This window comes from Tubulanus polymorphus, chromosome 6 (assembly GCF_964204645.1).
Source record: "Tubulanus polymorphus chromosome 6, tnTubPoly1.2, whole genome shotgun sequence".
In the NCBI taxonomy this organism is placed as follows: Eukaryota; Metazoa; Nemertea; class Palaeonemertea; order Tubulaniformes; family Tubulanidae; genus Tubulanus; species Tubulanus polymorphus.
Window position 1 is genome coordinate 20,329,208 of NC_134030.1, and position 12,444 is coordinate 20,341,651.

The following is a 12,444-nucleotide window of genomic DNA, read 5'->3' on the forward strand; positions in this document are numbered from 1 at the left end:
TAGGTGGATGTACCCCAAGATAGAATAGTAAGCTTGATAAGGTTTTTTAGATAGTACTGATAAAATAAAAAAATACAAACCCGTAATATCAATTTTTACTAAGTGATGTTGATGAGAGAAAGAATTTTAGATCCACGCCTCACCGCCCGACTAACAGAATATGAACCACCAGTTTTCGCATGACTCAAAAAGTACCTCAACTGTTGCCGTTACGCATCTGGTTTTTTTAATAAACAAATGGAAAAAGCATTCACCGTGATAGGACACCGTACTTTGGGTCATAATCTTCTGGCGGTGGTAGGGTTCAGTATTTTTATCTGTTTTAACGATTATCAAAAACGCAACCCCGGTAAATATAGAATAATACACCTTCAGCTTAATGGAGTGTTAGCTGGATATACGTATATGAGGGTAAAGGGCTTCAGTGTGTTTTGTATATGCAGTGAAAGTCCTCGATTGAAATGCCACTTATCATGGGACAAAAAAAAAATCATGGAATTTAGCGTAAGAATGAATGATATTTCCATTGGATTTGAGTTGGTTTGAGCAGATTTGTTTTCTGAAAAATGTTCGTTATAACGGACTTTGACAGTATTTACAGAATTCCGATATTTCCCAGGGTTGAATCCAGAAAATTAGACTCAGGGGCAAGGCATCCAAAGCGTTGTAACATGTTCATGTTACACGAAAAATGAGCAACGTACGAGGTGAAAAGCCTTTTTGATGGGTTATCCCCCCCCCCATGATAATTTTCGAAGAACGTGAGAGTGATGTCACACAAAAATTGGCCCGCAATAATTTGCCATTTTTTGTGCAAGTTCATAAAATTGTTGGCAAAAGATCCCGGGCTTCCCTTAAAAATCCATCCAGTTTTATCCACGAGCTTTTCAAAATCGGTCTCGTAAGCTCGCGAGGGTGTGGTAGAGGCTAGCTGTGTTTCAATCTATCGAACGATGAGGTGGGACTCAAACGGAGCTCGGTAACTTTTACATAAAAAATGATGATGTAGAAAACAAATAAACTGAAATACTGTTGTGTTAAAAAGAGGAACCATTAAACTAGAAAAGACCGGTTGGTCGAATTGGTTCTTTTGAGTAAGATATATCCTCATCACTTGGGAATGCTTCCCTCCTCAGCCTCTCCATCTGCATCGTGTCTCCATCTCCGCCTGCCTATCCTCTCCCTCTCTGTCTCCCAGTCCATCTCCCCTCCCTCTCGTTCCATCTCCATCTTTCTCATCCTCATCTCCCTCGCTGCCTCCTCCTTCTTCTTCCATCCGTATGCCTCTCCGTCTCGATCTCCGTCAGCCTGCTCCGTCTGCCTCTGGGTGTCCGTCTCCCTCCACATCCCCATCTCCCTCTTCGTCATCTTATCTGCCCCGCCTACCACTCTGCCTCCCTCTCCATCTCCGGCTCCGTCTCAATCTCCATCTCCCTCCCTATCCCCATTTCCCTCCCCATCCCCATCTCCCTCCTAGACATCCTCTCTGTCTCCCTCTCCGCCCCGTCTCCCATCAAATGAATATATTGGGAGTTATACTCTTGCATCATGGCAACGAATTGAATTCGCGCAAACTTTTACCGACCTGCTCGAAATGTTGCAATGTCGACATTTACAAATGCATCCTTCTTGTACAACGAACTAATTTAACTAAATATAAATTATGTCTGACTCGATAATAGAATTTGACAAAATTCTGAATCTATTGTGCAAAACTTTCTCAGAATCGATTTCTAATTTGACGCGAACAATATAAATTGTCGGCTTCTACATCTAAGACGTGGATTTTAAATTAGCGTTGATATCGATACCGTATCGTCAATGATATTATTGTGAGTCATGAATTCTTCTCAGATGCAGATCGGACGACCTTACAACAGTTACATCGTCCTCATGTCTTTGGAAAACAGGTCTGGAAGCTACCGTACGCTTTCGTTTGCCATACTGTTCATTTTATTCCTGTTAGGAGCCTTCGGGAATTCGACTACCTTCCTGATAATGATAAGTCGTAGATTCCGCGGACTATCTTACGCTAACTATCTGATCGTGTTGTCCGCGAGTGATTCGCTGTACTGCGTAAGTCTAACTTTGATGCCCGTTTTACAGTTCGTCCTCTTGCACGTGGACGCCGGTCCCGTATATGTGATGACTTCGTTGATCAGTTGTAAAATCTATGAATTTTTCATGGAGCTTGGCGGCACCAATAGTTCGTGGTTGATAGTAGCTGTGTCATTAGAACGCGCGGCGGTTGTTCTCTTCCCGTTCACATCTCGTTTGATATGTACACCGAGATTCGCTAGATTTACTATAATGACGATTACTACAGTAAATGCACTGGTAATATATCTCACACCTGCTTTGGTGTTACATTTCTCCAAGTTTCTCGGATGTTTCCACGAACTTCGTGATCAAATCATGTTTTTCACCATAATCGTCATCTACGCTAATCTTATACCTTTAACGTTGATCGTCACGTCGAATTCTGTAATAATAGTTCAGTTATTCAGAGGTTCAAAAATGGTTTCGTCCGATCAGAAAACGACAAAATCAAAACGTACGACAATAATGCTCGTAACAGTTTCACTCGCATTTGCAGTTTTCACACTTCCGTCTTGTATTACTACATTTTTATCGATTTCACCGGAACAGAGAGAATCGCTACTCGACATATTCACTCAATTCCATGTTTGTAACTTTGTGGTAAATTTCTACATATATCTTCTACTTGGGCGTGAAATTCGTGAATATTTCTGTATGAAATTCTGTCGGCGAAATTCAGTCAAATAACCGTTCGACCCCACTATTTGCTGGTTACGGTGAAAAAGTGTCCTCGTCAATTTTCACAATTTCAAATAAACATCGAACTTCGGACGATTAAAATTCTTTTACCGCAAGTAATCATTGGATGTTTAATGTTTGTTTTTTTCTAAATTTCTACACAAATCACACCATACACATGCAGTGTTTTAGAGATATCTTCGCGCTTTTTTGCGCTTCTCGAATTGACTTCAAATTGAAAGTAAAATTCTTTCTAAAAGCTTCATTAAATGCAACTTTTTCATTCACCTGATGAAACTATTATATACATTAGTAGCCAAAGCTTGTACGTCAAATAAATTAGTTAACCTATAAAGTACTATCCGTCTCGCTGTGAATCGCTAGTGTAAGCTTATGCGTCAAATAAACTACTGTCTGTCACACATGCTCTTCGTACGACGTTTTGGTCCGTAATTTCGTTAATAATCGGTTGATCTGTAAATATTATGCATCAATTTGTTCAGTAAGGAATTTGCATTCAAAAATAAATCATGAACTGGCATAAATTTGCTTGTGTTTTCATCTATCGGCTATAGATTACCTAGCATACGCTCGCGTAATGCTGAAAAACGGCTTTTATGGCCCGTCACGTGGCGCCACCTACTGTATTTTGATATGCTAATGAGCAGGTGATGACGTCACTGTAACGTCTCCGAGCGTCCGAAACCTATACAATACAATCAGTTTCGTTGTATTTATTCTAAACCAGATTTAAAACGGCTACTCTCTGCGAATCTGCAAGTGTTCTGCAATAAACCAGTGCTTCAGTCCGATAGATTCTTGTACCGGATTTAGATTTACTGGTTTTACAAACATGTCTGTCTCTGTTCGCCCTCTATTACCACAACGTCTGATAAACAAACCGCAAATAAATCAACGTTTTTCGCAAATAACTTTTCTAATTGATACCGTTCGTGTACTTAATTCGCACAAAACAAGTAGAGCTTAGGCTAAACAAAAATGATACCTTGTTTCTCCGCAGCGGCCGGGTCATTTTTGTAAAATATGATAAAATTTATAAACAGTTCATTTCTATAGCGGCCGGGTCTGTTATGGTAAAATTGATCACGATTTTAAAAAAAGTAATGTATATGGTAGATAGGCGGCCGGCCGGGTCAACATTTAAGCTCAGCAGAGCGGAGAAACAAGGTATCAATTTTTTTTTGCCTCATAAGCGTGATATAAAATTCTAAAATAGTCGTGACCGTTTTTCCGCCAAATCAACCACGCATCAAAACAACTAGAAATCCAACTTCACCGATGCCTTGAAGAATAACGCATATAAAACGAAAATAGTTTTTCATTTCTTACCAGTACTATAACCAGTGATCCGTTCACCCGACGAAGCTACTATTCATTAGTAGCGAAGAAAGCTCGTGCGTCAAATGAAATAGTTAGCAAGTACTACTAGTTTCGTTATTTAACACCAGGCTACATCTACGAATCTACTTATAATCGGGTTGATGACGACGTCACCGTTAGTTGTCGAATAAACACTATAATCCGTGTAAACTGTAGATAAATGAAGAAATCCCACACTTCGAATTTGAAATTATACTATCAAATTTATTATAATGAAACCACAACGTTTCGGCTGTTGACTAACAGCCATCATCAGGTGGAATGACCAGGAAAACAAGTAACAAAGCATATTAACTCACAGGATCTAGAATAGAAGCAGTGTGTCAAAACTAAAGATAAACAGACCAAGCAATAAAACGCCACCGTTATTATTCTTATTAATCACTCTTACACAACCGGATGTGCTCAGTAGGACGTTTAGTTTTACACTGAACAACTAGCCAATCAGCGCTCACCGCTGGATAATTAGTCAACAGATCAACAAGCGTCCTGATTGGTTTCCCGTTGGGAGCATATAGCTTGTATAAATAGCGCTCACGTACTCATAGTTTTAACTGCTCTACGTTAGACACCAGTCCGTACCAGTAACGCTATGATGGAAACGAACACTTTTACCGATGATGACCGATTGCCGAATATCGACGAACCGAACAGCCCGGCTTCTACGATACCGGAACCCGCAACGAGTTCCCCAACACCGGATCTACCGCCGCCTCAACTCAGCGCAGTATTCCGGATGTACGAGGACAGCCATCGAAGAATGCATCAACACCGAGAGCAGGCGTCTTTCCTCAACATCTGCTTGATCGCCGAACAGATTCCGCGAGAATACGAAATTCACCTGCCGCTGATCCGAGTTATGGAATCGGATGAGAACCCTGAACTCGCTGCGGAATGGTCCGAACAGCTCCGTCGGACGAGCTTAGATCTGATGAGGATATCGTTACGCCACCACGAAGCTATGGGCGATGAGAATTGGAGAAGAGCCGGAGTGATAGGCTCCGAAATCCTGAAACTTCTAGGAACTTCCGAGAGACAGCTTGAAGAAGCAGAGTCTCTGACCACAAGAACAGATGCAGACGATGCAGACGAGCCGCAGTCTAGACAAACAGCAACCAGAGGTCGCCACAAGTCTGGTGGCCGCTCGTTTTACCGTCGCAGATCGAACAGACGTGGTCGTCGGGAGTGATTTCACTTACTGATACTACAATCAATATCTCTAATCAGCCCTTGTCAGGGCTACCTCGCAGTACCAGGATGACTCTAGTCGAGTCTCATCTGCTTAACCCAAAGCATACTCATCTCATTGCGTTGAGAATGATTACGAATTGTTTTGTTTTTTTTGCAAGTCAACCATTTCTATGGTACATAACTAGGAATTCTAGGAAATTAAATAAGCTACTTACAAAAAAAAAATTAAAAAGTTCGAAGCCTAACAACAAACTAATCAACACTAACACATCTACATCCACACTGTAACACATCGATCATTTACACTACTGGAAAATATAGCTATGGTGTATGTCGAATTTCTCTAGATATTCTGGATTCATAAAAAAATCGCTTGGGAATCGTATTATTTTGATACAAATATAGATATTTTATTCATGTATATGACAAATCACTATATAATAATGATAATAATATATCTTTATTGTGAGAGAATATTCTCGTATGACACATACAAATATAAATATATATATACCAAAGAACAAATTTCATTGCAAACGACAATCTACAACACGAGTTGAAGTAATTTGAAAACGAAGATCAGAAAACAATAGTGAATCGAAGTTCTAACGTTTGCAAACGACAAACTAGGGGTAACAACACAAGTTAAAGTAATTTATAAAGAAAGACTGCAAAATTATAGTGAATGAACTCATTATACACTCTAAAGGGTCAACCGCCCGAGTGGTTGTAATTACGAACATAAAGATTTCTCATAGTTTAATCATTACACACCCACACATTAACCACCCGGACCCAGTTCCACAGTTGTGAGTTAGAGTTAACTCTGAGTTACAGTTAGTTCATTTTCAATGAGTTAACTCGGAGTTAAATCTCAACTCGGAACTGTGGAACTGATGATTCAGGTTTGAGTGTGGTCATCGTTCTATCGGAACTGTGGAACTGGAACCTGGACTATCAAATAGTGGACACACACATAACTCAACCAACGAAATTTTGTTGGTTTGTTTTATTTATCACAAACCTTTTATGCTCTGATGTTTGAACCCGTCCTAAATCTCCTCTGAAAAGGATTATTCAAATTCAATGTAGACAGACAACTTGTATATAAATTAACACTAGTTTTTCGTTTGTCTTTGCATAGTCTGATTTTGCTATTGTTTTGCAATCTTTGTTTTTAAATTACTTAAGCTTGTGTTGTAACCCCTAGTTTGTCGTTAGAACTTTGATTAAAGATTGTTTTTCGGTCTTTGTTTCGAATAACTTTGACTCGTGTTCTCGTCTGAACAACTGTTTAATCACTCGATCCAGTCCCATTGTTTAATTCTTGTATCGATATACTCAGTGCTAGTTCGTCTTGTATCATGTTCTGCGTAACTTTTCCAACTTAAATCTCATGAATTTAAGAAAAGAAGCTGCTTTATGTCTGGGTTGATGATATAATGTATATACGTATTGAGACTGTACAAAACTGGTACGACATAAAGAGATTCGTCTTAACGAAATCTGAATTTTTCCAGCGCTATACAATACATTTTCCATCCTATGAAAATAGTGATAATTTTGCCATATAATTTGTTTTCGACCCTATGAAAATACTGATAATATGCCGCCCGCGTTTAGAGTAGATTTGACGATACTCAGAGAGGTGTGTGTTTAACAAGATAAAAACCCACTATCTACAGATAAAAAGAATTTTAAAAAACCAAGAATTTATTTATTCGAACAATCTAAAATATACAAAATACACGACGTTTCGATCCCACCCTAGAGACCATCGTCATGTGATTTAAAGACTAAAAACTTATAGACTAAAGGTGTGTGTGTTACAGCAGAGACACCGATTACAGGTTGTCAGATTCAAGTTACATGAATTCTACCACAATCTCTACGACACTTAAACCCTGCCACCCGAGCCGGTATCCACCAGAACGATCACGTTTTCAGCTATAGTATTTACTTGTACGGATATTTGCCGGCGTCAGTTTTAGGGATAATTCTGAACCCTGTTTCTATGTATAGGTTAGAAACCGAAGACACATCTCTACGCGAAATAGAGCCGTCGAACTAGTTCTATTCGCGTAGAAATGGGACCGAAAGTTGAACTTCGAAAGTTATGACAACACGGCGGTATATTTGTATGGTTGTTTTTCATTCGCTTGTTGTGTCATTTCGTTTTCCCGGGGAGCTCCATATACCGTCAACCGCTTTACAAATACGGTACGTAACTTTCAACAAGTCTACCTTGACATAAATCCTAAAAGGCACAAATTCACGAGTAGTTATAAGTTTAAGATCTACCCCGTTATAAAATTTCGATGTATTAAGTCGAGCAGCCAACAAAACAAACCCAATCAGTTGCTTGCCGGTTCAGGCTGGTTAGAAGATTGTTTGATGAACCGAATTTCCCAACTTCGATTTAAACAGAAAATTCTGTAATTTTGACCGCCGATTACACAACGCTTTATCCGTACTTCGATTACCGATTACCAAAATCAAACCCCCTGTTTCGTTCGGTATACGGGCATTTTCCCACATGGACATTTTCCCATATGACATTATTTTCCGTCATGGCTATTTTCCCACATACTCTTGGACATTTTCCCACATGTTTTTCTTTATTTATTTTATAATACTTTATTTAGACATTATTTAATGGCTGGATGTCTGTCTACCAATCAAATAAAGGGTCATTCCCGATTTTGAGATGAAAATCAGCCCCGTACAGTGAACGGTCGTCTGAATATCGAGTTCGAAAAGATTTTTGACTAGGTCTGTCTTTGTTTTAGTGTACCCTAATCCCCTACAACAATTCCACCTTTATACCGTATACATTCTAAAAAATGCATACATTCTAATAATGCATACATTCAATAACTGAATCTATGAATTCATCATGAATTATTTCGTATTTTAGAGGTATTTCTCGTTGGTATGACGGTCTTGTTTATCGTCGTGATCGGGCAATTCATCAATCCACCGCATTTCGCTGTATATCTATTCGGGGTATGTAAATCTGATTTGAAAAAAGACAAATCATTCAGTCGTCTCAACAAAACAAAAAAGAAATTCCAGGTACCTGATACAGTACCAGGCACCTCACGAATATATTCATTACTCATAGTGAGTTTCACTTTCTATTTCGTAATGTGCATTCAACGCAATCATAAAGAAATGAATTGAACAATGTTGTCATCGTAAACGGTAATAATAAAGGCAACTTTTTTACTTTGTTAACAACCTTTCTCACTGATTATATATTTTACGTAGATGAAAATGGCTCCATCGATTATATTCCGATGTAGCCTATGCACTACTCATTGTTTAGCTGCAAATTCAACCATCATTATTTGGGAGGTAGATTGCATTTCGGCAATATTTTGATTACGAAATTTCATAATACTTTCCGGATTTCTAATAATCTTTCGCTGTCTTTGTAGACGTACGTTGGTTGTACAAGAGTTTCCATGGAACTTCGTTGTACCGAAGATCATCGCTCGACTTGTCGAACCGGGTACGAAATATGAGCAGTTGCAGCAGCAAATTGACGACGACTTTCAGCAGGAATACCTGTGGTCATCTGCCGATCGTCTGTCGTACAGGTCGAGTCAGCACGCCGAATCAGAGTTGGTTATTCCGGCCATTAAAACCAGTACCGACGAAATCAACCTCCTAATGCCCAGGCATTCTCAGTCGAGACTAAGCCTATACCATCCATTATCACGATGCAAAAATAGCGTCGCATATCGTTTGATATCTATCGGACTCCGAATATATGTTTAATTGTTCCTACGCGAAAAGTCAGATCCGCCGTCGAAGAAACAATATCGATACAGCGTTCTTTCAGGTTTTTAAATCTGAAGATTCTAAAGATTCTAAAGATTCTAAAGATTCTAAAGATTCTAGCTTGGATTCATGACAGAGGAGCGTCATTTAAAAAAACATCGAAAATTGATTCAAACAATAAAAAAAAACTGTTTCTCTAAATGAACGTTCTTCGTCTGTGCCGATGATTGCGTCAAATGTGGGAGGGCCCCAGCGATCATCGTTACTTTTCACCTGCGCCGAAACAACACGAATCATTCGCATCATCATCGTTATCGTCATTATCATCACCGAGTCGAGGTCAGTCGCATCGTCATCACAAACTCATATGAAATTGAACGCGCAGGCAGTTACAGGAAAAATGAGATCATTGGACAGTCTATATACAACAAACACATCCCCGAAATAGACGGTTAGACACATCGACCAATCACTGATCAAATTCGGACATTTGAAATAGAATTTTCATGTTCTAAAATACTGAGATCATTCGGAGTTCACGTGTTTTCAGTGATTTAGAGACTTTCTTTCAAATTCGCGTGACTCATGTAAATAAATACTCTCAAAATATCGTCAATAAAAATGCTCGTTTTCTCGTCCACTTAAGTACAGCTGCACTACAAGGTTTATCTCCTGACGTATTTTAATAATTCTTTCTCTATTCGAGAACACAAACATTTTTATGTATTTATCAAATCTGTATTGCGTACATTCAATAAAGGACACAAAAGATTTGAATATGAATTGCGTTATTCTTGGATAATGTTCGAACGTGTTATTGTTAAGAAATGAATATCTTCAGAATTCAGAATGTTAGACTTTCGCAGATTTATATCCAATAAATTTTCATGTTTGTTTTACTGCTAAACGATCAACGGGTCGGGCAAAGAAAGTCACATCGAACTAGGAAGTTTTATTCAGTTATATCAAAAGGAACTTTTTTTAGGAATCTGACATGATTTACTGCAATTGCGAGTATATAATTGATGACTCTCTTTATCAAGAATCAATGCATTTTTTGCTGAATGCCGCATATTTTGCTCGTCGGGATTTTTCGACCCGGAAAAAGCCACATTTTATTGTGAGAAATACTGTATAAAAGTAGCGAAAATCGGAAGCATTTCATAAACAACTGAGATTCTTGAAGAATAGGTCGCAAGAAAATTCAACAATCCAATTATAAATTCAACACTCCAATAATGTAAGTAAACAATCTCAACAAATCTTTTCCTTCTAGTTTATAAATTTGTTCCATGAAATTGTTTTTTTTCTATTTCTTTCTAGCTGAAGATGCGTTCTTTAGTTTTATTGTCTCTGATGGTTTGTTTGATGGTGGCTTTCTACTCCGTTCAGGAGGGAGAAGCACACACGGTCTACAGATGTCGTCGTTATTGCATAGTTCGCTGCATCTACGACAAGGAAACTGAAAAATGGAGATGTTATATCATCTGCTGGTATGTGTGCACCCGCGTTCCCCACCTCCACCGCGATGCACGAGACGTTTCTGCAGTAAGCGCTGTGAGTTTTATTCTTATTCTATGATTACCATCAACTTTAACGTAATCACTTTTAAATTCAAAACGAAAGTGATGACACTGACTGTATTTGACATCGGTATAATTGACGTTTTACAGGCAGACAATTCAACACAAAAAGAACACGAAGTATCGATTCCGAACAATTTCGATTTCTTCGATATAGACGAAGATGAAAAGATTTCAGTGGAAGAATTTTCCGCTGGAATGAATTTGGATGACGATGATGCCAAATTCCTCATACACCAGGCCGACAATAATGGTAAGTTGTGAGAATGTTGGATAATGTACTCTTGTGAAGTGTGTGATAATGCTATTTAAGTTAAACTAGATACAGGTTAGATATACTGTACATCTCCTACATTGCAGAGGACTCATTTGTCGACAGGGAAGAATTCAAAAACGCTCCGTGGCCATTCCAGGAAAAGAATGATGGTAAGTGAAAACTACCGCGAATCGTCGATTATCTTCCAACTTGCATCAGATCTTTATCCTCGTAACGAGAGAATCCCACAATAAACTCAGCCAAAACGAGAAACTTTAATTAGAGTATATATATCTATGTATAGAGTATATATATATATATATATATATATATATATATATATATATATATATATATATATATATATATATATATATATATATATATATATATATATATATATATATATATATATATATATATATATATATATATATATATATATATATATATATATATATATATATATATATATATATATATATATATATATATATATATATATATATATATATATATATATATATATTTGCGCAACGTTTCGGTTAAAGACTATTACAGCCATCATCAGGCGTACTGAGAACAGGAGAATATTACAAGATATTTGTACAAGACCAAAACAATAGAAACAGAGTTAGTGATTAAAATTTTGAAAGGGGAATAGATTAAAGTAATGACATAAAAGCTGGAAAACAGTAGTAAAGTAAGCTCGCAATTTTCTCGTTCTGGCTGAATTTATTGTCGGATTTCTCTCGTTGTCATCTTACGCGGATATTGTGTATCTTCTCGTCTCTATCCTCGTAATTTCATGTAAAATCTCGTATCTTCGTATTTTCAGTTGAATCGTGTGACTGCAAGAAACCATAAAACCGACAGAAACATTGACAAATCGCTCTCAATAGACTAGCACATATCTACGTAGTTTACTGTAACCGTCCAGTTTATTTTATATATGACATTTCACTCATTTACTGATTCTATCGTGTTCCGTGTATTTCCGTAATTCCGTCCGTGATTCTTTATTGACGATGAATTGAAATGTAAATTATCATTATTATCATTACACTTTGTAACAAATAATAGATCTGATTTATTCGCTTTTAACGTAAAATTATTTTTTCTAGAAATATGTAGAATACCGCATAATAAACTATAAAACGTAGATATATTTTGAAAAAATATTTTTCTAGTTTTATATTAGGTAATTATGTATCCTATTACATGTTCCAATAATGATTAGTCGAGGTTCATATTTCAACGTACGTACGATGGAACTGATGGGGAATGAGGAAAAGGCACAACCCCTCTTTATAAGCCAACTTCATGAAACATGCAAAATACCTTGACCTTACGATTTGAATTTCTAGATGATAGATATAAAATTCAAGTTCAAAATTCAAATTCATATAAGTTAATTGACATTTACTTTCTAGGGATGAACACAATAAA

At 37.5% G+C, this 12,444-nt stretch overlaps 1 protein-coding gene and 1 long non-coding RNA gene across 2 annotated transcripts; both read left to right on the plus strand.

Moving 5' to 3' along the window:
• The first annotated feature begins 7,543 nt into the window (after nt 1–7,543).
• LOC141907899 (uncharacterized) lies at nt 7,544–8,662 on the plus strand. Its single transcript, XR_012619557.1, has 3 exons — nt 7,544–7,590; nt 8,288–8,376; nt 8,641–8,662. It is a non-coding gene; the product is annotated as an uncharacterized LOC141907899 (long non-coding RNA).
• A 1,585-nt stretch (nt 8,663–10,247) lies between these two features.
• LOC141907135 (uncharacterized) lies at nt 10,248–12,174 on the plus strand. The gene is made up of 5 exons (XM_074796708.1): nt 10,248–10,396; nt 10,480–10,713; nt 10,830–10,992; nt 11,100–11,165; nt 11,834–12,174. The coding sequence occupies exons 2-5, from the start codon at nt 10,486–10,488 to the stop codon at nt 11,860–11,862; spliced, it is 486 nt and encodes a 161-aa protein (XP_074652809.1). The 5' UTR covers nt 10,248–10,396; nt 10,480–10,485; the 3' UTR covers nt 11,863–12,174.
• The last annotated feature ends 270 nt before the right edge of the window (nt 12,175–12,444 follow it).